Source organism: Zingiber officinale, chromosome 5A, assembly GCF_018446385.1.
Source record: "Zingiber officinale cultivar Zhangliang chromosome 5A, Zo_v1.1, whole genome shotgun sequence".
Lineage (NCBI taxonomy): Eukaryota > Viridiplantae > Streptophyta > Magnoliopsida > Zingiberales > Zingiberaceae > Zingiber > Zingiber officinale.
Genome location: NC_055994.1, coordinates 7,292,995 through 7,316,842, shown reverse-complemented (window position 1 = coordinate 7,316,842; position 23,848 = coordinate 7,292,995). Strand labels below are relative to the sequence as shown.

Sequence of the window (23,848 nt, the reverse complement as noted above, 5' to 3'; positions counted from 1 at the left end):
AATGGACATGTGTTCTTAGGAATTAGTTGGTACATTGCTTTTAAACATAAATTGACTGACATCACTCTCTGCTCTGCGCCACTGTGAAAGAACTATTGTTCTTGAGATTATATTGACAGGAGGGGTGCAATTTTTAACTTATTACACTTAGAAGGCCTGTTGTGAGAAATGTTTACTTGATTGTTCAAGGATCTCATAATCAAAGGGCACTAAAGTAGTCTTTAGTAAAAGAATGTTTGGTTGGCTTGCTGGGATTGTACAACATTACATGGTTTCTTTTTTGTGCTATACTAAGGAAAGCTGTGGTTGTGCTGGAGAATTTAAACTGACAAAGAATTGGTTAGTGAAGCTTGGCCATGGTTCATATATTTTCCTTGAGATTGAGAAGTTGTTGTTGAAGCCCTGAGGGGGAATGGTTTATTGATGTCTGTATAATAAAACTAGCCAATCTGGTTTCTTGAATCTCATTGTAGTTAAGATATTTGTTGCTTTTCTTATAAACAAGGATATAATAGTAAGAATTGTTTTGCAGAAGACTAATCACATATACTTTTCTGCTTGTCATACACTTTCACTATGCAGCTAGTTATGCTGATTCTTTTCACGGTTAACCTTGAAAATTAACTATCTATTACATGTATGTTACTGATGGTGCTCTATCACACTCCTATGTGGGAAGTTTTACTATTCTTGTATCTGATAATCTTTTTGTTTAGATAGATGTCGAACTGTTGAATGCTGTCATCAATAATGTTCCTGATGTAATCAGATTTCTTACAATCATGACAATCTGCAATACAGTTGTCCCTGTCAGAAGGTTTTTGACCCACATTTGAATTTGTTTGTGGTTCTTTAATTGTTATCTATATACTGTTGAATCCTAAAGAATTCTATCTTCTTGTGTAGCATGAGTGGGAATATCTTGTATAAAGCTCAATCCCAGGATGAGGATGCACTTGTTAATGCTGCTGCTAGATTGCATATGGTTCTCATAAGTAAAAACGGGAACAGTCTTGGTAAGTTAGCCTGCTTAGGAAGGTTTATGCTTGATGGTTGTCAGGCAAATCTGTTGATTTATAGCATTTTCACCAATGATGATGTTGATGTCTGTTGCTCTCTCAGTGTGCTCATCAGCACAGTTTCTCATCCAGTTGTTTCACATTTGTCTGGGATTATTCTGTTCCAGTTCCTTTTCTCTCTTTCCAGATAATATCCTTTTTTTGACTATTTATTTTGTTGGCAGAAATCAATTTTAATGGCAAACTGATCCACTATGAGATACTAGATACTCTAGAGTTCACTTCCGATCGCAAAAGAATGTCAGTGGTTGTTAAGGATTCTGAGGATGGGAAGATCCTTCTCTTGTCCAAGGGTGCAGATGAAGCTATCCTTCCTTTATCGTATGCTGGTAATTTACTGTTATTGTCATGGTTTGTCTACTTGACAAGTCACTTTGTAGTCGGTTGTGTTTCATTCATACTGTCATTTGATATCATTATCATATGTATCTGGATAGCTAGCCTTGTTGAATCCAGAATCTTTAGAGAGTGTTTATTTTTTATATATTTTTGAATTTCATCAGAATCATATGTATTCTATGTTATGGTTTTAGATATTTGATTGGAATGGGTAGTAACTATCCGGTATATATTTGTGCCTTGCATCAGATATCATGGAAGTTTTATGGACCAGTTCATACTGGTTTAGACTTGGAGTCATGACCAATCCAGGCCAATTAATACGTGTTCTAACCAATCAAAAGAGGAGTTTGCTAATACCTTTTCTTTCCTATCTCTTTAGTTTTTGTCTGTCTTCCACCTCTATTGTCTTTTCCTTGTCATTTGGGTCGTCTCTTAATTCCCTTGGTTCTCCTTTTCTTACTCTTATCTCTGCACCTCCTGCACCACTCTTCTTCCTCATCTTTCTCCCTCTGCAATGGTAGCTTTTTATTGTTAAATTTGAAGTTTTTCCATGTTGGACTTCAGCAACATGACTGGTCTCTATTTTCATATTGAATATTTGTTTTACTTTTGTTACAATGCAATTCACTGGAGTAGTTCGTATTTTGAACAATATACCATGTTGGATGCTGTTTCTGACTAATTGATTTACACGTGATTTTCCACAAAAAGAAAGCTAGGAATGGAAGTCTTTTCTTCCATATTCCTTGGTGCAACTTTCTTTCACTTATTTCAGTAAATAACTTATAATTTGATTCTAAGTTGTCTGCAAAGACATGTCATTGTTTTCCTCAAAAAGAAAGCTAGGAACAGAAGTCTTCTCTTCCATATTCCTTGCCTCCTTGGTGGAGCTTTCTTTCACTTAGTAAAAAACTTATTAGTTTACATGCAGACTTCACTACACATTTTTTTGCCATTGGATCATTTCTACTATTGCTCATAAGAAATAGGAAAACTTTTTTATCTTGTTAAGGTTGACTGATTGAAATATGAAAAAAATTATCTTGTGAAGGTTGACTGATTTCCTTATTATTGTTTCTGAAGTATTTGAACATCCAATGTTTTCAAGACCTTAACAGATTTTTCTTTAGCGTATAACACGTTAATTGAATGCCATTAAAACTATTTCAGGGCAGCAGATTAGGCCTTTTGTTGATGCTGTGGATCAATATGCTCAGTTGGGTCTGCGAACTCTTTGTTTGGGATGGCGTGAGTTGAAAGATGATGAGTATAAAGATTGGTCACAAGCATTTAAGGAGGCCAGAAGTACATTAGTTAATAGAGAAGTAGGTCATAGTGGTATTTTGTTAAATTTTCATGACATTCAGGAATCCAAGTGTCTTGCTTCCTCTCTGTTCAGTGGAAGCTGGATGAAGTTTGCCAAAGATTAGAGCATGACCTTGAGGTTATTGGTGTTACCGCAGTTGAAGACCAATTGCAGGTTTATTCTTTAGATAATTATTAGCATTTTTTTTTCTGTATCTTTAAATTTTCTTGGTCTCTCTTTCATATACATGACACGATGTACTAATGGTATTTTATATCAAACTTTTGCCTTTTTACATTTAGGATGGCGTGCCGGAAACAATTGAAACACTAAGGAAGGCCGGAATCAATTTTTGGATGCTAACTGGTGACAAACAGAAAACAGCCATCCAAATTGCTCTTTTATGCAACTTCATTTCCTCAGGTGCATAGATTTTTTATTACTTTTTTTTTGGGCAAATAAGGGTATGTGATATCTATGTTGACCTGATAAAGGTATGCAATATCTGCATCAACCTAATGTGGGCGTGTGGTATCTATAATCACCTGATGAGGGTGTGTAGTATCTATAAAGAGCCTGATGAAGTATGTGGTATCTTGGCTGGCCTGACTAGACTCCTTGTGTCTGTCTTCTGCGTGTGTGTTGCATGGAATTTCACCAGAGTACTTTCACTAAGATTTCCATATGTTAGATGCAGAATGACAGTTGCTCCGTACTGGCTATTCAATCTTTTTATAGATGTATGTGTAACAAAGGGCTTATGTTGCATGGCTAGGAATTATTAAGTCAACTGGGTGTGCTGGGTAGGTATCTATCTTTGAGAACTTTCATTGTTGTGGGAGCTGAAGGAACTTCCTGTACTTATGCAAACATTTTCCCCTTGGAATTTTGTAAGGTATTCAATTACTAGGATGGGAAGAAGTGTAACCTCAGTAGTTGGCTATCCAAGTATTGAATCCATGTGGCTAAAATTGCAAGTTTCTTAGTTGAATTCTATCTGTTGATCCTTAGCATTCGATGTGTTCTGTTCCAGTCCCAAGAAAGGAGAGTTATGTTTGGTAGTATAATTAAATACAAATATCCCCTAAACTCTTGGATTAGCTGACCCTTTGAAATTACATGTACTTAGGTGTGGTGGGGATTATTAAAGGGATGTTTTCTTAACCTTAGTTATAAAGACCAGACTGGAAATCAAACTGGAAAAGTTTCGGCTTAATATTGACAGGTCAAATTATTGGTCAAATGGTCAAAATGCATAGCAAATTGAGAACTGACCCAAACAAGCTAACTGGTGAGACCAGCTCTAATTAACTTTTCTAATTGCATAACCATTTGCAAAATCCTAAATATATCTGTAGTTTACTATAATTAAAAACATAAGCATTGATAAAAAAAATTTAAATCTGAAAATTTCAAAATTATGTGCTTAATTTTTTAAACACCTAATAGCAGTTGTAAACCATACATCTCAAGTATTAAAAGTTTACAACTATCACATCTATGCATCTAATACTTCATTATCTCACATTAAAGAAGATAAATGAATATTTTCAAAAATTTTGGAAGAATGACTAAACAGACTGGTTCCTCTCGGTTATCAGCCAGTTCAATTGGATTTTTTTCCCAGTTGGATGCATATATGATCCTGTTCTATAACTGGACAAGATCAGACTCGGTTCTGATTTTTTCTGGCCCGACTGACTGGTTCAATCCGATTATTGTGCTCTGAACCAGCCATGTTAAAACGTTTGTTGAGTGCCTTAGATTGTATCTGCAACCTATATTAGAGTAATACTTTCACACTGTTTACTTAATGGTTGAAAAAAAAAAGTGAGGGAAGAAAAATGGATTAATGGAAAAGTGAAAGGAAGCGAAAGAAAATAAACAAATTGTCTTTTCCTTTTTCTTCTTGTGGGAAAATATGCAAAAGTGGAAGGGGAAGAATAATATGATCTGCCCAGTAATAATTTCATTTACTTGTCATCAACTTTTAATATGATTTGACCAGTTCTTGCATCTGCAATTGGGCTGATTAATATTGGGAGCAATAAGTGATCAGCAATTCGTTTTCTTGGAAGACAACAAAGAAAGGGTGCCCTTATTTTTTCACATTCAGTTTTTCAAGTGACCACTTACTATGGAATGGGCTTATAGTTGGTTGGTGTTTTTGTAGATTGAAAGGGTAATAGTACCAATTAGAATTACCAAACTTAACCTTAACCAATTAGATTGAAAAGGATACCTTAAAGAAGGATCTTGAATCATGTATTGCAGAATGCCATACTCCTTTTGGGGGTGGGATCGCTTTCTAACTTCTATGTTCATAAATCACAGTGAGTTGGTTGTTCTGTCTTAAACAAGGATCTTGAATCATGTATTGCAGAGACTGATGTCATACTCCTTATGGTGGTGGGATCCTGTTCTAACTTCTATGTTCATAAATCACAGTGAGTTGGTGGTTTTGTCCTCTGCAACCGCATGAGAAACAGTATGACCAAATGATCTGCTCTTTAGAAGGGAGGACAAAGAGGAAGATGATTCAAAGATAGGGTAGAAGTAACAGGTTATTTAGTTCAGGTGCACATATTTTATTTGAAGGTTTCTATAATGTTCATGAATCTACTATCTAATAGGTGATTTTAAATCCAATGAAAACAGAAGAAACACCAAAATAAGAAAGAACTAGAAGTCAGAGCCAACTCTTTTGTCAAAGTTATTAATTATTAGTAATGCAAGTGGTGCTTTGTTCCCTCATTTTTGTGTCTTTCCTTCACTTCCTTGCAACTTTGGTTTATTAAGTGTTGCATAGCCTAACTTGGGCAAAAGCCAAAATTCCATGAGGATCTCAGATAGCTTTGGTTTGTTAAACATTGTCTTGGCCCTGACCTACTTGAATCACACTTTCTTACAATGAACAAGGTTCTGGATGTACTCTATTTCAAATAAATTTTATGAGAAAAAAGTGAAGATGACATCAAATCTCTGGTAGATTTATTTTGTGCTAAGTTGTCATCCTTCTGTTACAAATGGACAAAAGGTACAAAGCAAGATCGTTTAAGGAAGAAAATTTTATGCAATTATTAAATCAAGTTCAGATTAGATTCTAAACTTGATTTAAGATAAGTGATTGGATATTCTTATGTTGTTTAAGAGATATTCCAATGTGAAGTCTCTGAAAGTTATAAAAAGGAAACAAGATTGGCCAAAACTCGTGACAAATGTGCATTCAAACAATTACCAAGCTTATTCTTATCTAACAGAGTCCCAAGTAACCCATAATAATCTGAACCAAACTGAAGCTATGTTTGACTTGATTCTTCTGAGAATATTGATGGAATTAGTTTTCAGCTAGCTCTTCTTTTACATTAGCCTTACTCTTTTTTAGCCTTCAAATGTTTGACTCATAGTTTGATCCTCAATACAATCTAGTTTTCTTCCTCCCATCTCTTTATATAAAGCTTCTACTGTAAATTTTATATAATGGTAGGTTGTCTGACTTTTTAGTGTTTCTTGGGAGGGGAATATTTTTCACTTCATTTACAGTTTTACATATTACTTTATGACCTCACCACTAAGTACATTTTACTATCATCAGAACCCAGAGGACAACTTTTGTTTATTAATGGTAAAACTGAAGATGAAGTTTTAAGAAGTTTAGAGAGAGTCTTACTTACAATGAAGATAACTTCTTCGGAACCCAAGGTACTACTCCTTTGTGACCTGATCTTTTCTACTATATGATCTATAAAATCAGTTAGTCATGGATTTTTATTTGCACTTTAAGTTTACAATAACTATATCATTTGAAATTTTTTGCTGCTAAATCTGGGAAGATAAATAATTGAATCAGTATTGTGTTAGGCTTTATGTAATACCATGGGAACAATTTTATGAACATCCATCTTTATCCAATGGCGTCAAATGGCAATACATCATATTTGTTGTTTTTAAGCAATTGCATCAGAAATTGTTTCCTCAACTAATACCATAAGAGCTATTGTTTTTTTTGTTGGCTTGAACCTAGAGTGAATTTACTTCTATTGTCAACATATTATTTGGTAATGTAGTTTTGCCTTGATGATGCCCAAACAATCACTGGCTTAAGTTTGCTCACGACTGGTTTGACATGTAAACCATATTTTCTAACTACCTTCCAGTTTAGTATGACTTGTTGATCACTGCAATCAACTATGCTTAGTGTCTTGCAACTCTCTCATAATCCCTTCATGTGTAAATAATGAATCATTAGAGAAACTAGGAATTAAATTAGTTGTCTTGTAAAGGGGAATTATTATGGCATTCCCCTCTACCTAGTTATTATCCTATTATCATCTTTACTGTTGCATCCTTATGGTTTGTATATTTATAAGTAAACCCTTGTCTATTTACAATTAGTTCTCTAACACTCCCCTGAAACTTGTTCAAGAATATTGTAAAATCTATCTTGTTATAAATTTGTTCAATTCTAGGACCTCTAAAAAGATTTAATCCTTCTAATTGAAGATTGGAGCTAATACATGATGTGGTGATCTCCTTGGCTTGCAACTTTTTTTTAAACAAGGTGGCAATTGATATTTGTATGTTTTGCTCTCTCATGATATATTGGAACGGAGACAATGTTCAGCTTGACTATCATGCATCTACTCAGTAAGAGTTGTATCAACTTAGTGATCAACTATTTGCGCCAGATGAGCTAATATGTGGCTGGAGTCAAAATCTTGTATTTTGCCTTCTGATCTGGCCACTAGAACTTGCTTTTTGCTCTTCCAGTATATTAGATTATCTCCAGAATAACATAATAGCTTGATGTGGATTGCTTATCCATGGATGAACCTACGTAATATGCAAATTTGTATCTTACAACTTGAGATGGTTATGATCACGCTATATTGGCGCTTTTCTTGTTGCCCAATGATCATGACATAAAGTCTCAGAAATTGCTTGATCACATTCACAACAAATGAGATGATTAGTCTAGTGACTGTTAGGTTAATTTTCCAACTATCCCCAATACTGAGCATCAGTCTAACATTTTGTGTAGGAGTTTAAATAGCTTAGCTCTTAGCATAGTAACTTTCTCAAGTATATTAAATACATATTTTAATTAAGGCATCAGTGTCTCCCATTGAACAGACAACCTTTATGCCAATGAAATACTTCATGCTGCATAGAGATTGTTGAGAAAAAGAATTATTTAGATTTTCATTTTAAACTAAAGAAAAAAAAATCAATTTTCAAAAATTGCAAAAATTTCAGGATATGTTTGTAAATGAAAGTAAAAAAAATCAACCTTAGAATTTGAAAATTATTATTGGTGGTAGAGAAAAGTCATATATATTTCATATCTTTCAATAGCTCGTTTGCGATAAAAAAATGTCAGTAGTCATCTTGTTGTACGATTGACATAGCATTAGCTGGGAAGATGCAATCATCTCATAAACACAAAAAATATTGCCACAAAATATTGCGCTTATGTCTGTCCTGTAGCAAGAAAAGAAGCATCAAAACATGCTCTTGAGACCAAAGAATCATGTGACATCATGAAGCACCACTACTAGAACACCATTGCTGGAATTGGACAAGGGATGGCATTAAACACCACTGCTGGAATGTTATTGTTGTGGTGGTTACCCACAAAAGAGAGCAATAAAGGAAAAAGAATGCTATTGTTGTGGAAGTTTATATATGTTATTTTTATCAATGTAAACAATCTTAATATTTTTAATACCAACAGCATCTCCCTTTTATGTGCTATGCAGTGAGTGCAGTGAGTCAATTGCACACCACTTGCATATGCCTTTTAAAACCTTGTTTTCTTGATTTGAATCTCCATTTTCTTGTTCTTGTATTTTATGGTCATCGTCCTCCTTTCTGACTGGAAACTCACATTGAACAATGCACAGAAAAAATGAACCTTCTAGGAGTATAGATATATATGCAGGCCTTATTATCGTCCTTCTAGTCTGTTATCCTATCCTATTGTTAAACAAATGATGGTTAGATGTAAAGATTCAGTCTCTCTAATTATGTAACGTTCAGTAGGCTCTGCATCCAATTAAAGATTATTTGTGTACTATTACTTAATATTATCTCTGACTTGTGTTTATTTTAGTTTAGTCCTCGTTGTGCTGATAATATGAGACTCCTGAAATAAAGGTTAGCATTCTGTGTGTTTTGGTTTAATCTGCTGACTTGGCTGAGAAATTAATTGTATGATCAATTTGAAACAAGGAAATAACAGAGACCAGTTTTCAGAGAACAAGTGAGACTATTGGTCTGAGAGAAACAGTTTGATCAATTCAAACAAAGAAATAACAGAGTCTAAATTTTATAGAATATATGTAAATAAAAAATTTGGCATGCACAAGGACAATAAGCTTGTGGAACAAAATATTAAAGAAAATAGAAAAACAAATCTTAACAGCTTCTTTTACCTGGTTATTTACTCATTGGCAAAGATGAGTAAGTTATTTTCTGATACCAAAAATCATTAAGAAAAGGATTACTCTTTTTATTGTTTCAGATGTGTACTGATCACGTCTAGTTTTATTCATTGCTTCAGGCTTCTAGTTTGAGTTTTTGTCTTTCTATCCAGTCTTCTACATCACCTGTTTGGTTGTTTCTCTTTCTTAATGCTACTCAGTTTTTTAACATGCTATTCTCCATTAGTTTTTTAACGTTGCCATGGGTGATCATTACTACAACCATCAAAACCATGAATTCTACTACTATCAGATGGATAATCTTCCAATTCAAGCTCTCAGTATTGCATTTGCTGACACTAAGAGTAGATACATTATATATGAACATACTCCAAAGTCTAAATCATTCAGACTACCAAATGTTTTTGTTGAGAATCTACAATTTCATTTTCCAGGACTCATGTATGCGTGAATGCACTTATCAGAAAGTTACATTGCATGCACTTTATGAAGAACATATAAATCTAGGTGGCTTCAAATATTTCAGCAAGTTTTTATTTTACATTTTCTTTATTGAATTTCTCCTGCATCATTGCTTATGGTACCATTTACTGTTAGTTTAGATTCAATTATTAACTCATTTGATCGCATCTTAATTGTCTCTTCTGTGAAATTAGACAATAGAACTGCATGTCTTCATTAAACACTGACAAATATTTGGTTATTGAATACAATTGGCATCTGATCCAACAGCTAATTTAACAGGACTTAGCTTTTGTTGTGGATGGTTGGGCCCTTGAGATCATTTTGAAACAGTATAGATCTGTATTCACTGAATTGGCAATTCTTTCAAGAACAGCAATCTGCTGTCGGGTGACACCTTCCCAGAAGGCCCAGGTGACCTTTTGTTGATGATGCTTAGAAATTCATTTTGACATATTTCCATGTTGGTGTAAATCTGGTGAATCATTGAAATATTTAACTGTCCAACTACTAGTGTTTCAGTTGTAAAGTTGGTGTAAGAAGAATATTTAACACCACATTAAGATTTATTTATGAAATTGTCTTGCAAGTTTATCAAGAACCAGTATAACAACTAACAAAATGTGGTGTTATTGTGAGTTGAATAGACAATCTTTACTCCCAAATACAACTGATTGCTTTGTGATCACGTCCAGTCATCACACCTATTTAATTGGTTAATCTCTATATATGTTCTTAAGTCTGTAATAGTAAATCTGTAGTAAATTCTTGATGTAACTCCTACAGACTCAGAAATCATCTCATTTTCATTGAAAAAAATTGTGAACTCATTCTGAGATTTTGATTTTAACAATGAATTTTTTCCTAACAAGCTGATGAGTTTAAATAAAAGTTTGGTCAAGCCTAATGGTTTGCAAGTTGGAGAAAGCATTCTGACTCTAAAACTAGTTAAATCAATCCTAAATGCAGTTAAAAAGAATCATTAGTGATTTCTTTGTTGAATATTACTGGAGTGTTCTATTTAGTCACTTGTAAACTGACCAAATCTCTGGCTTACACCTAAATGATAAAAGTTCATTCCTATTTCTTAAAGCTTGTTGAGCTGCTTAAGTCATGTGATTACCGGACTCTAGCAATTGGTGATGGTGGAAATGATGTGAGAATGATACAAAATGCTGATATTGGCGTCGGGATTAGTGGTCGTGAAGGGCTGCAAGCTGCAAGGGCAGCTGATTATAGCATTGGAAGTGAGTTGCTAGTTTAATTCTCTTTCTATTTATTTGTATTTTACTGATTGCAATTATTTGAGAAATTTTTATAGTTTATCCTCCATGACATTCTTGGTTGACACTTTTTGTGTGGCTATTTTGTTCATAGTTTTAAATTTTGTTTCATCTTGCCCTATATGGGTGAGATGGTCTGTTCTATGAGTGCTCCAATACTGAAACTCTGTTGAAAGATGTGGATATGATAGGGATCATTAAAATTATGATTGGGACCATATTTCAGGGATTCGTCGTTTGCATTATTCATGAGGAAGGTTGAATGTATAAGCAATGTGAACAAGAAGGGCTGATGTCGATCTGCTTCAATAAATCCAAAACCTACGGCTTACTTGTTCAATGGATTAGACTAGGTAGTCCTCTTCTTTGTTTTGCTTCATTGAGCGTGATCTTTGTTCTCTTACTCTTTATTCTTCCCTTATTTGTTCACTGCATCCTCTTTCTTCTTTGTTTTATTCCCCCTCACCTTGATCGATGTCAGTCAACACAAACTCGCTGTGACATATGGGCATCGAAATAATCCCACTACTGCCAACCACCCCAACTAGGCATCAGAATAAGATCCTAAACCTTGGTTTTGCTCATCTATAGTACCAAGGTAGATCAATTATTTTATTCAAAAATTTCTTTCCACTTCCACTAGTATCATTAGAATATTAATCATCCAGTAACCATGGTTAGTAATGGAGATGCTAGCCATATCATTTCGAACTACTAAGGTTTCATATCCTACCAAGGCGCTGACAATTGTGAATCATATCCGAAGGGATATTTGAACTGCTATTTGAACTACATTGATTTTCCCATGATATGTTAGTGAAGGAATTAGATTTTTTGCTTGGGTTGAGCATGTGTGGGCTGAAAGTCGCTATGATGTTTGAGAGACTTTGAATATGCCAATTCTTGAGACGATAAGCATATCTTAAAGACCACAAACACCAAGAGTTCCACATCTTGAATTACCAGATGTGACATATCAACAAGTGTTTGCATGGTAGAGTACTGCGTTTGGTTCAAGTTATCATGCATAACCTTGGGTATGCGATTACTAGATAATCGCATAACCAAGATTATACGGAATACAACATAACCTAATGTTGTTTGATTCAATCATAGTAATGTTATAACCTAATTTAACATTTGCAATATTACCCTTGATTTAATTATTTTAATAAGAAAATATAATTTGGGGTGAGAAGCCTATTTAAATTATAGGAGTTGATTGAATCAATTAACTAAAGTTTAAATTAAAAAACTAAAGTTCATTCATCATTGCACTGTGTCATTGTCGTCGTCTTCACCTTTCCGTCCTTTGTCCGCTTTGCCCGCCGTTGCAGTTGTACTCAGAAACCATCGTTTGACCGCTTCGCCCGCCGTCGCTGCTCCTAAGAAACTACCAATCGTCGCCGCTATGTTCTCACAATTGTCGACCGCACCGTCCTTCGCTGTCCGCCCCTTCCTCTCCCTAGACCCTCGCTTCGCCCGCCGTCACTACACCTTAGAAACCGTTAGCCGTCTCCCTGCCTCATAAACCGCTGGCCATCGCCGCTGTGCTTTGACAACCACCGGATCTCAGCAGTCCTTGGCGGGGAGAGAAGAACGGGCAGCAGACTCCTCTTTCTGATGAACCATGTCCCAGAAGAAGTTGGTCACAAATTCTTTGTAACAAAGGCAACTTGGAGTAGCCAGCAAGGTAGTTGATGTCACTCATGAGGTAATGGTGTCGGGTCAGCATCCCTAATTATGTCGAAGGTGAAGAGACACAATCTCGTGGCCTACCGCAAGCCCATTGCTGCCTTGAGAAAGCTCGATAGAGGCAGCTCTGCCCATTTGACCTCTTTGGGTTGGAGGCGACAGAGTGGTGCTGCTTAGGTGGTTCGTTTGGGTGGGACTTTCTTCTCACTCATTGCACAAAGTTTCCTGTGACAGACCTTGAAGATGACGCCGCCGGGATTGACGAACTCCTGGAGGAGGAGAGGAGGTTTGAACATGAGCAGGTCACCCTATTCATAAATAAGGGACTTGGCGCTGTTGTCGGAGACCAGGGACTTGGCGGCAAAATCCACAAGCTAGGCCTTCCATTCGACGTCGTGGAGCTTGTTGATCACACAGTCGAAGGGGCCTTGCTCGGCGAGTTGCTGCAAGGGGTTGACGGGGACGAGATAGAGGTCGTGAGAAGATTAGGGTTCATACCTTTTCCGATCGCTTTCCAATAGCAGAGAAGAGGCAGAGGCATTTTTCTGTCTCTGTGAGAAGAACAAGTAGAGGATAATTTTGGGAACATTTTTTCATTAATCCTGGAATCATCAAAAACCATCCATTTTGGCAGTAATCCCATTCTCAATTTTGATGGCGTTTGCTGATGTGGCGGGATTGATTGATTACTTGGGAATCGTTTATTACCTAAACCAAATAGGGTTAAACAATATAACCTTGGTTCGATAACCAAAGTTGAGTGATTACCCCTAACCAAACGCACCCTAAGATGTAGAATGGCGAGAACAAAAACTGGCTTTACTTTAGAAATGTTTAGAAAACTTTTCAGCCACAGGTCAATAGTAAGTGTTTACATCATGGTATTTTACCAAGTTGTGTTTTTTTCTTTTTGAGCAGATAAATATCTATCCAGATCACTTGTTAATTCTAAGTTGCACAGCTCCATTTTATTAGCAATTATATATCCTTTCTCTAAATCTGAATGTTGACAAAGTATTCTCCTTTTACATATTGAAATTTTTCATGAAAGTTGCCAGCATTTGCCTTATTGCTTCTTCCTTGGAACTGCTACGTTATGTTAACTATGCAACTTTGGTATGGTTTGTCAGAATTTAGGTTCCTTAAAAGGTTGATTCTTGTTCATGGGCGCTACTCTTACAACAGAACGGCGTTTCTCTCACAATACTCCTTTTACAAGTCATTGCTGATATGTTTTATACAGATATTGTATGTTCTGGTCCCCTTTCCTATCGGTTTCTGTTTTATTATGATATATTGTAAGAAATCTGTAACAGTTTAATTATCTTATTGACTATTCAAATATTTTTAAGCTTTTATACCATCAGTAATTTGTGTTGCTTGCAGCTTTTCTTTTTTCTCAGGTGTCTCTGGGACCAGCTTATTCAACTCTATTAGCCTTATGGCTTATAACGTCTTTTACACTAGTGTACCTGTTCTAACAGTTGTTCTTGACAAAGACCTCACAGAAAAGACAGTAATGCAGAACCCCCAAATTTTATTTTATTGTCAAGCTGGAAGGTTAGCAGAACTTGTTCATGCCCAAATAAACTGGTTTAATTTCTTTAATCCTTTCAGCAGCTCCTTCAGGCTTTTCTATCAATACAGTTAAATTCCTGTCTCATTCTTGCTTTCCATTGGGTTATTTGTGACTCTCTTTATTATGTCTAGGCTCTTAAACCCAAGCACATTTGCTGGATGGTTTGGTCGATCATTATATCATGTAAGTGGTTTAGTTTGTTGCTTCACCGTATCCCTTTGACTTTACAAATTGCAAGTGTCGAGATATACATTGGGCCATTTTGACTTTCAAATTTTCAGGTGTCTACTACCGGGAGACAAATAACTGTTTATATATCTATGTGTTTACTTGTATACAGTTTTTATGCATGAGAATTTTTTTATTTGAAATTAATTTTCTTCCTCGTCCTACTGTTTCTAAACCAAAAAGGGAGCCTTGGCACAACACTAGAGTTGCTGCCATGTGACCTAGAGGTTACGGGTTCGAGTCTCAGAAACAATATCTTACGAAGCAAAGTAAGACTACGTACCCCACATTGGTGAGAGCTTCGTGTACCGGACTGTCCTTTTAGGGTTCCTAAACCATATATGTTATATTTTATGTCCTTAGCTTCAACTGTTGATTTTTTTTCTCTACGTAACTGAAACTTTTAACAGCTATTTGTATTTCTTGCAACCACATCTGCAAACTGTATTGATGTGAGATCTTTTTTAACATTCCTATCATGTCAACATTTTCTTGTTTATAAGCTTCCATCATTGCAGAAATAGTCAGTGTAATCTTCACATCTATTGTTTTTTCTTAGTCGAGATGAGATTGTAGCTCCTAAATTAATCTTCAGAATTCTTATCCACTTCTGTGCATTCTCGAGTCTATGAACCTCGGTGGTCTGATCAAGAGACTGCTATATGTATAATATACATTAAGAAAAGGGAAATGGAAAATTGCATGCCTATTCGTTTTAACGTAGAATTAACATCTGGTCTGTCATAATTATCTAATTGGTACGCAATTGGCACAATTAGCTCATGTAGTTGCTAATATTCTCATAATATCAGGCTCTTGTTGTTTTCTTAATAACTGTACACGCATATGCTGATGAGAAAAGTGAGATGGAACAGCTATCAATGGTTGCCCTCTCAGGTTGTATTTGGCTGCAGGCTTTTGTAGTGACAATTGAAATGAAGTAAGCATTTACATCAATATCACACTAGTAGTTCTCATCCAAAATTCTTTGTCCAATCTCTCAATTAATGTATTGTTGAATCTTCCAGTTCCTTCACCATCTTCCATCACCTTGCTATCTGGGGCAACTTATTGTGTTTCTATGGCCTCAACTTAATGATCAGCGCCATACCATCGGCAGGACTGTACACGATCATGTTCCGCCTCTGTAGACAACCATCATACTGGATAACTTTATTTGTGAGTATCTGTCATCCTTGCAATTACTATTTCCAACCTTGTGCTAGCTAACATTCCCTTGTTCCAGCTTATTACTGTGGTAGGAATGGGTCCCGTGCTGGCTCTCAAGTACTTTAGATATACATACAGATCGAGTGCAATTAACATACTTCAGCAGGCAGAGCGATCTCGTGTAGCCACATTTTCGATACGAGACCTTGACTCGCAGCTGAAGTCAATAGAGAAGGATGTTGGCTCATTGGCGTCGCGGAATAAATTCAAGAGCAGTGTTTATGAGCCTTTGATAACAGATTCCCCAACAGCTACCAGAAGAGCCGTTGGGCCGTCTGCGTTTGATTTCTTACAACCAGCTCAATCGAGGTTGTCTACATCTTATTCGAGAAATTGCAAAGATAATTGACGATAATTTATTTTTCACATACTAAATGAGTATCCTTTAGAACTTTACAGGGATGATCAGAATGCTGGTCTTCTGGAAATTGTATGTATGTTAACAGAGTAGAGATGCTACATCACTTCAAACTTTTGGATGGAATTCTAAAATCAGAGGCTGATAATAAAAATAATTTTTTTTTTAAGATTAGACTGGTTTTTGATTTCGCATGTCGTGATTCCTTCTTAGAAACGTTTTTGCCATTTGTTATTTCTATCTTTAAAATTAATAAAAAAAATGCTCTTGTTCAGATTTGATAAGAGAAAAAAGATGTGCTCCTACTCTGCCTTAATCGTGATAGCTCTTGATGTTTTCAATGCTATTGTGTTTATAGTAGATTCTTTAATTCAACAATAAAAATCTTCTAAAGAACGATAAGATTGATTGGTTTAATGTAAAGCCCTGCAGCGGTTAGGTCCTTTAAGAGTCGAATTTCAGCTGCGGACAATAATTAAGAATGCCCGCTTAAATGAAGCGGGGATCCTCTGGTTCGTATTTAGTGAATCAGATCTTGATTTATTGTAGTGATTCGAGGGATTTAATAATTTCCACTTATTAAATAAATGGAGATCATTCAATTCTTCAATCACTGCCTTGATTCAGGAGCGGATCAGAGTAAACGGGATCCGAAAATCTTGTCTGACTTAGATGAATTTCCGAGAGTATTTTTCTTTATTTTAATGATCAGTAGAAAATTTTTATTGGACTGACTAATGTAATATGTTGTTTATTTTAAAATTATATTTTAAAAAATAAATTGGTCTATGAACGAGAGATTGGGTTGGAACCGCTCAAATCAAGTTAGCACTAGCATGACCATATTTGAGCTACATAAAATCCGGCTCAACACAACTACACACGGGTCCACGGAGCTCAGATACGACCTATTTGCACCATCTTACAAGACCAAAACTTTTTTTTAAAAAAAAAAAAACCTATCTTTACATCTATCCTAATGATTTTTTCCAATATATATATATATATATATATATATATATATATAAAAGTCAACATCAAGGAGAATTCTATACATATTCCTCAAGATTATCAGTATACAATTATTCATAACATTGTCAATATAAAAGATAACAAAGTAACAATTAGATAAAACAATTACTTGAGAATCATTACCAAGATATAAAATAAACAAAACACAATATTTATCTACTAGAAATTCAATCTGTAGTAACCTAATTACAATGTGCTTTATAGATGTCCTCCTGCCATATTATTATTGACATCGAGTAGTAGAGAGGGTAAAAATGTATAAAAACAGATAAATCGAGATCTACTATCAAAATACTAAAAGTTTCACAAAAATACTTCCACAATATTAGACTTTTGTTTTGTTTTTCTTTCTTTTGCAGGCTTCACAAAAAACACCAATCCAACAGAAGGGTAGGTATACAACTTTTCTTGCAAGCTTCAAAGAAGCATCAGCCCATCTGACCAGTAACAATATATTTTGCCTGACTAGAGACGCCGCAGTGATGCCATTCGCTTCTCAAGATCATCAACTTGAGAATTATCATGAACTACATTCCTGAAATCAAAGGAATAAAATATTCTTTAACAGAGAAAACGGTGCCTTAGAGCAAGAGAGGAAAAAAAAAGACAATCCGGTGCACGAAGCTCCCGTCATGTGGGGTCTCGGGGAAAGATCCATTGTACGCTGTCTTACCCTACTTTTTTTTGCAAGAGGCTGTTTCCAGGATTCAAACCCGTGACCTTTTGGTCACATGACAACAACTTTACCGTTGCGCCAAGGCTCCCCTTCTCTTAGAGCAAGAGAGTAAGGAAATAATTATGAAAATTGGATATGATACCTCAGTTCTACTAATTAGCTTGTCTAAGTCAATTCTCAGTTCGAATTAAAAGGTTCCAATCCATTTTTTATGCATAGGTTCAGAGTTCGATAGGAGGATAAGAACCATACAACCAGATCTAAATATATTTAGGGCTAACATAGCTTGGGATTATGAACTGATAAACTGTAACGACTAATCAAATGACAATACTGCAGTAGGAAATTGAGGTATTTATTAGAGACAGCAACCATGTAGTAGAATTACTATATAGATCATTATTGTGATTTGCAACAGTTTGTCTCTAATCTTGACTGCAATGCATAAAAGTGAAAATCATCTACAAACAGAATAGCATAATTGAAGTTGTAATGTAATGGGGTTGTTCACTAACAACCATATAAAATACCTTGTGACAGCATCAGCTCTCTTGCTGTTGACGGCAATCCGGCCTTTGGGAGCCGAAGATAGCTGGAAAATAAATGCCAAAGAACAGATGTTGAGCTAGCATTGAATAATTAAATAAATCCAGGATGATGAGTATGAAGTTAATATTTAAAATAGCAGACTACACAGGCATGCTAAAGGTGTACCTGTGAAGCAACATCAACACCAATTTCATCAAGCACCTAGAAGCATTAAATGATGGGAGCATGGAATAAGTACCAAGTGAAATGTGAATTATAAAAAAGAAACTGAAATCCAAAGAAGATAGTTTTGGTTCCTCCAAGAAGTTGCCATCAATTTTAGCTGGCTATGCATCTATGCTATAACTAAGCAAAAATTGTATTTACCTGGTTCGTCAATTCTTCTGTTTCTTCTTCTGCTTCATCTTTGTCCAAAGTTTCATCAATGGTCTCTGACATCATTTCAAGCTGCCAAGTTTGAGTAAAAAATTTAACTCATGGGAATCAAACACATGCATACAACACATGGAAATAAATTATAACCTTAAAATGCATTAAATTGAGTTACGGTATTGTAAAATTTACAGATAAATCCTCTAAATTTATTCAAAATAAAATTAAAAAATGACAAATATATGTATAGATATTAGTATTTACAAGGGATAATTTTGATTGTTTGGTTTTCTTTGGTTTACAAATGAAACCAAAAAAACCTTTATTTCTATCAATTTAAACCAAAATGAACCAATTTGGTCCAAAACTCAACCAAACATAATTTTTCTGTAAGATTGATCATGGTTTGAGCCAAAAAAAAAGAAATGGACGACCCTGATTTCTGCACCTATATTTTGCATTTTCATTTTGTTAGTGTGGGAAACTTTGGGAGTAGTATATTGCATGAGGGACCGATTACCGCCTATCCAAGGGGAAATAATTAAGGACAGATGAAATTAGGATAATCAGATATATATTACTCCAATGTTGCTAATGCATAAAATAAAAAGGAAGAAAGAAAAATGTGGACCCAAGATATTGACAGAATAATTCTCTAAGTATAGACCTACTAATAGGTATCGAAATCCCACAAACCAAAAAACGATACTCATTTTTTTCAGCTATTTTTACTGAGCAACTCCTAGAGTCACATATAGTTCAGCAAATATATTCATTGGAACACAATCAACTGAAGTTACAAACCAATCCTACAGCTGGTGACTAGTTTGACAACATGGATTTAATGAATCTAATCGTAAAAAAACAAATTCATCTTTAAAACCAAAATTATGATGAATGTAAAAGTTGAAAGCTCAAGGGACTAGAGTTCAGGAACAATACTGTCATGTCCATCTGTGAGGATTGCTTCTGGAATTCTTTCATGAGTTTTGCCTGCTTCCCTGGTTCCATTTGCTGAAAAGTATAATTTGCATGCCAGTGTGTCAGAATAACTGGGCCAACATCTAAGTAACAGTTTTTTCCTTCAACCTAAAATTCTCATCACCTTGTTCATAGCAGCCATTGCCTTGCTTGCACCTTTCATTCCTGTGGAAATTGAGGTGCTTGCATACATTGCCTGAAAAGGTTAAATATCAATTTTTTACATTCAAATCCAAATCCAAGCAATAACATTTCCATAACTCAAGTTGATCAAAACTTCTTGACCTGAGTGTGTGTTGCTATGCCTCTTATCTGAGCACGACTGCCTTGCAGATTAGTAATTTGCTGCCTTAGACGAACAAGCTGACGAGCTAAAATCCGGGTGGCAGCCTGAAAGAGTAAATGCCAAAGCAAGTTGTGTAATATTCATTAGGTGCAGAAAAGTACATGCACGACAAGAAGATCCTGTTATAACTTATTATAGAACTCTATAATGATGAGTGCATTCCTGAACAATGAAGAACATTGTTGGAGCAAAAAGAATGTCATAACAATGAATAAAAAAACAAGTGCAAAACAAAACTTTCCTCATTCCCAGTTTGCGCAGTCTTCTTGATTTCTGCAACTAGTTTTCTCTCCTGTTTTCATTCATTTGTAAGTAACAATCAGTATGACAAAGGGAATAAAATTAATTAATTAATTTAAGTGTGTTGTACTGATGAACACCAAAACCTCTAACTGCAGGGAAGCAATCTCTCGTTCAACACCTGAAAACAAGATAATAGGATCAGAATCACCGCTAACATTTGTTCTTATAGAAACTCATAATTTGCAGAAACATTAATGTAAATGTGCTGGACACAAACTTCCTGACTCTGAATTCTGATCTAACCTAAGATACAACGCAAATAACAACCTTTTCCAATGATGAGCAAATACAGTTAAAAACTCCCGGAATAAAACCTTAATAATCTAAATAACACGGTATACCTCTTGTGGCGACTGCCATTTCTCTTTTACTCGTTCTGAGAGCATCTGCGATGAAGAAAATAGGCACGATTAAAGAGGAAGGTCCAAAATTTTCTCATGCACCGAAGTAGTATCAAAGAGAAAACCAGCAAATAAAATAAAACGAAAACAACAAGAACACATCATTTACTTTTGATCCCCCACCACCATCCCGATCCCCAAACATAGCATAGGAGTGCAAATTAGAGTGTCTATTGGCACAATTTTGGTGTGAAAAACAAATGCGATAGCAAATTCATTCTTTTTATGACGAAGAGGAAATGCATCACGCCACTATCAGATCAAAACAAACCGGAACACATGGAATCAAGCGAAACGGGGAGGTGTATGCAATTGCAGATCAAGAAAGTATTGTTAATCCTTGCCTTTGGGAGAAGTCTTCTTCTTGAAAATGTTCATCTCTTCTCTTCTCCCGAGCAAAGCGATCGAGCGATCTAAATCTGAGATCGGGAGCAGCAGAGCAGGAGATGGCTAGGGTTTTGGTTCCCAATGATCGAACGGTCTCCGACACTGGCTCACTCGCGCACACAGCCGCCGCGCAGGAAAGTGCATTATATTGCAAAAAAAAAAAAAAAAAAAAACGAGAGAGATTGCAATTTACACGTGTGCCAATGGGAAACGGAGGACCCGCTCCAGAAGGTTCAAAGCTTCGACGGCGATAACGTGGGTGGATGGCCGGAGTACATTTAGACTTTCTACTTCTTCCGTGGACCCCACTCCAACGGCTTAATTTGGTATGTTTGAAATAAAAGCAGCGAGTTTTGTTGATTAAGAACATCAGCATTAAGATACGTGCTAAAATCAAATTAGTTTTTTTTTAAAACAAAAACACAAATTAAATATCGAGATAGATTGATTCACAACGCTATTGGAACTAGGGGTGGAGCAGTCAACCATCAAACAGACCAATCTACTTATATCAATCTGAATCGAAAAAGATAATCCACCGAATATAAAACCGAATGTAGGGTCTTGATATTACATTATCTGATCTAGTAAGACCGAATAATTTTTTATCCCAATAATCAAACCAATCTGATCCACAATCACCCCCACTTATAGCAACTATTGCTGATAAGCTACTACACGTTATAACAGCTACTGTCGATAAGCTGCTAGCTAGCTACAACGTATAATAAGTAATGTCTATTATCATTTTAAAATATTTTATTTTTTTATTGTACTTATATTTATATTTTATACTTATATAGGATCAGATATTCAAATAACTGATAATCCGTCGAATATCAAATATATAAGAATCGCCGGATATAGAGTCGGATGTAGGTCATGATATTACATTGTCTGATCTAGTAATATTAGATTATTTGATCTAGTAAAATTGGATAATTTTTTACCCTAATAATCAAACCAACGTGATCATCCTAATTGGAACGACATCGATGATTATTCTATCAGGCTTCTTCTTCACACAGTGCCGGAGGCTGCGAATTCGAAGAACGGCGCTCATCTGCGAAATCCAGTCACAAACCTCTCGATCCCTGCGAAGTCCGGCACGATCTTCACGCTGTGGAAGAGCTTCGCCCACCGCGTCGTCATCAAATCCGCAATTAACTTCGTTTGCTCGTCGCCATTCGTCTGCAATCAACTTGGGGAAATCAGCAATGCAGATGAGTTGCGATTAAAGGGAAGCATAAACTTACCTCGAAAGCAAAGAAACCACCGGATCTGAGTGCAGAAGCAGAGCCCTGGCACAGATGAAGGAGATGGTCCGTGCCATCTGCACCTCCGTCTAGGGCAAGCTCTGGTTCATGCTGACAAACTTCTGCTTGTAGACCAGGAATATTGCCACTGGGAATGTATGGAGGGTTGCTGACCAGACCTGTAAGTTTGCCTTCGACATCTCGCAGAGGCTCAAACCAGGAACCTTGCCTTAACTCAATTTTATCCTACATGAGGAGAAGAAGAAGGAGAAGAAGAAGAAGGAGAAGAAGAGGAAGAAGAAGAAGAATTGATGGATCGATAGAAGAATCAAACTAACCTTTAATCCATACCTCTCCACATTGAGCCTTGCTATCCCCAACGCAATAGGACTCAGATCCGTTGCGAAGACTCTCCCTCCCTCCCGCAACATCCTCCCAATTCCGACAGAAATGGCTCCGCTCCCGGTGCCCAGGTCGGCCCACAAGCCGTGCTCGAAGCCCTCCACCTCGGCGACCAGATCCACCACCATCTCCGTCTCCGGCCTCGGTATCAAAACCCCATCTTGCACCGCCAAGACCAAGTCCCGCCAGTGCTCGCACCCGACGATGTACTGAAGCGGCCGCCTCTCCTCGATCCTCTCCCTCCACAGGCGGTAGAGCTCCTCCAGCTCGACCCGGAGCCGGACCGCGCCGACGCCGGGGTCAGCTGCGGCATCCTCGAGCATCCACGCGAGTTCGCGGCGGAGGAGGTCTTCCCCTGGTCCTCCGTCGGAGCTGAGGCGGGGGGCGGCGGCGAGGGCGAGGGATTCGGCCCAGCGGCGGAAGTCGAGGAGGTCGGAGCGGGAGGCAGTGAAGGACAGGGGACGGAGGAAGAGCGGGTTTAGATGCTCGGCTGTGGGCGATGACGGCGGCTGAGAGAAGGAAAGGGCGGTGGCAGCGGGCGGAGTAGAGGCGGAGAAACGGCGGCGGAGGGACGAAGCGAGGTTGGGTGGGAGAGGGGAGCAGATAGAGAATGGAAAGCGAAGCGTCATCTCCACCGTCCAAATTGAACTCTTTCTTTAGTTCCGCTTAAAGATATGTATCCAATGCACATCCAACCGTTGATTTAAACAGCAAAGAAGTTCATTAAATCGACGGTGAAGATGTGCCTGATAGCTACTGTATAAACTGGTCGTCCCTAATCTTGCTCAGATCGCATACCCTAAACCTCTGGAAGTGGTGCGCAGCTCTTCTTCATTCCTTTCTCATCGTCGTCGGTGGTATATCCGTTGCTTTCGATTACGACAAGCACAATGGCATAAGCAATGGAAGCGGTGATTATTTCTTTCCTTATCATTCCCCCGCAAACGAAGCGGTGTAACACACACCGTGAGTTTGTAACGTAAAAGAGCAAACCGGTGAGAAAAGATGTCCTTCGTGAGGATGTCAGCGAGGTAATCTTGAGTGGAGATATATAAGATGATGAGAGTCCTGCGGGTAACACGTTCACGAACAAAGTGAAAATCTATCTCAATATGTTTTGTATGAGCGTGAAAGATGA

At 36.8% G+C, this 23,848-nt stretch overlaps 3 protein-coding genes across 5 annotated transcripts in view; 1 reads left to right on the top strand and 2 right to left on the bottom strand.

The window, feature by feature from the left end:
* Positions 1-16,179, top strand: part of LOC121979569 (phospholipid-transporting ATPase 2-like) — a 34,922-nt gene extending 18,743 nt beyond the window's left edge. For 2 of the 3 annotated variants that reach the window (XM_042531566.1, XM_042531565.1), the window contains exons 11-26: positions 721-817; positions 907-1,016; positions 1,244-1,408; positions 2,592-2,746; positions 2,821-2,901; positions 3,030-3,150; positions 6,323-6,429; positions 9,915-10,046; positions 10,726-10,879; positions 13,741-13,858; positions 13,997-14,170; positions 14,321-14,372; positions 15,230-15,357; positions 15,446-15,596; positions 15,664-15,956; positions 16,047-16,179. In XM_042531566.1, the coding sequence (XP_042387500.1) occupies positions 721-817; positions 907-1,016; positions 1,244-1,408; positions 2,592-2,746; positions 2,821-2,901; positions 3,030-3,150; positions 6,323-6,429; positions 9,915-10,046; positions 10,726-10,879; positions 13,741-13,858; positions 13,997-14,170; positions 14,321-14,372; positions 15,230-15,357; positions 15,446-15,596; positions 15,664-15,956; positions 16,047-16,098 (2,090 nt within the window). In that variant the 3' untranslated portion in view covers positions 16,099-16,179. Of the gene's footprint in view, positions 1-720; positions 818-906; positions 1,017-1,243; positions 1,409-2,591; positions 2,747-2,820; positions 2,902-3,029; positions 3,151-6,322; positions 6,430-9,914; positions 10,047-10,725; positions 10,880-13,740; positions 13,859-13,996; positions 14,171-14,320; positions 14,373-15,229; positions 15,358-15,445; positions 15,597-15,663 lie in introns of all 3 variants that reach the window. The other variant, XM_042531568.1, reaches the window with a different exon arrangement.
* A 1,009-nt stretch (positions 16,180-17,188) lies between these two features.
* LOC121979566 (vacuolar protein sorting-associated protein 2 homolog 2-like) lies at positions 17,189-21,193 on the bottom strand. The gene is made up of 11 exons (XM_042531562.1): positions 21,010-21,193; positions 20,606-20,650; positions 20,348-20,382; positions 20,203-20,253; positions 19,901-20,005; positions 19,740-19,811; positions 19,577-19,648; positions 18,629-18,709; positions 18,428-18,463; positions 18,244-18,305; positions 17,189-17,572 (listed from the first exon to the last, which is right to left on the bottom strand). Exons 1-11 carry the CDS (start codon positions 21,041-21,043, stop codon positions 17,503-17,505), a joined length of 663 nt encoding a protein of 220 aa, XP_042387496.1. The 5' UTR covers positions 21,044-21,193; the 3' UTR covers positions 17,189-17,502.
* A 677-nt stretch (positions 21,194-21,870) lies between these two features.
* LOC121979565 (release factor glutamine methyltransferase-like) lies at positions 21,871-23,378 on the bottom strand. The gene is made up of 3 exons (XM_042531561.1): positions 22,647-23,378; positions 22,309-22,554; positions 21,871-22,243 (listed from the first exon to the last, which is right to left on the bottom strand). The coding sequence occupies exons 1-3, from the start codon at positions 23,337-23,339 to the stop codon at positions 22,112-22,114; spliced, it is 1,071 nt and encodes a 356-aa protein (XP_042387495.1). The 5' UTR covers positions 23,340-23,378; the 3' UTR covers positions 21,871-22,111.
* Positions 23,379-23,848: the final 470 nt, after the last annotated feature.

Bases quoted from the DNA above. Each gene is read 5' to 3' on its own strand.
- LOC121979566 (XM_042531562.1), bottom strand. From the start codon at position 21,043: ATGAACATTTTCAAGAAGAAGACTTCTCCCAAAG. The intron at 19,812-19,900 runs GTCAAGAAGTTT...TAACCTTTTCAG, and splicing joins GCATAGCAACACACACTCAG to GCAATGTATGCAAGCACCTC. The intron at 19,649-19,739 runs GTGATGAGAATT...TATACTTTTCAG, and splicing joins CAATGGCTGCTATGAACAAG to CAAATGGAACCAGGGAAGCA.
- LOC121979565 (XM_042531561.1), bottom strand. From the start codon at position 23,339: ATGACGCTTCGCTTTCCATTCTCTATCTGCTCCCCTCTCCCACCCAAC. The intron at 22,555-22,646 runs GTTAGTTTGATT...CTCCTCATGTAG, and splicing joins TGGAGAGGTATGGATTAAAG to GATAAAATTGAGTTAAGGCA. The intron at 22,244-22,308 runs GTAAGTTTATGC...AGTTGATTGCAG, and splicing joins GTGGTTTCTTTGCTTTCGAG to ACGAATGGCGACGAGCAAAC.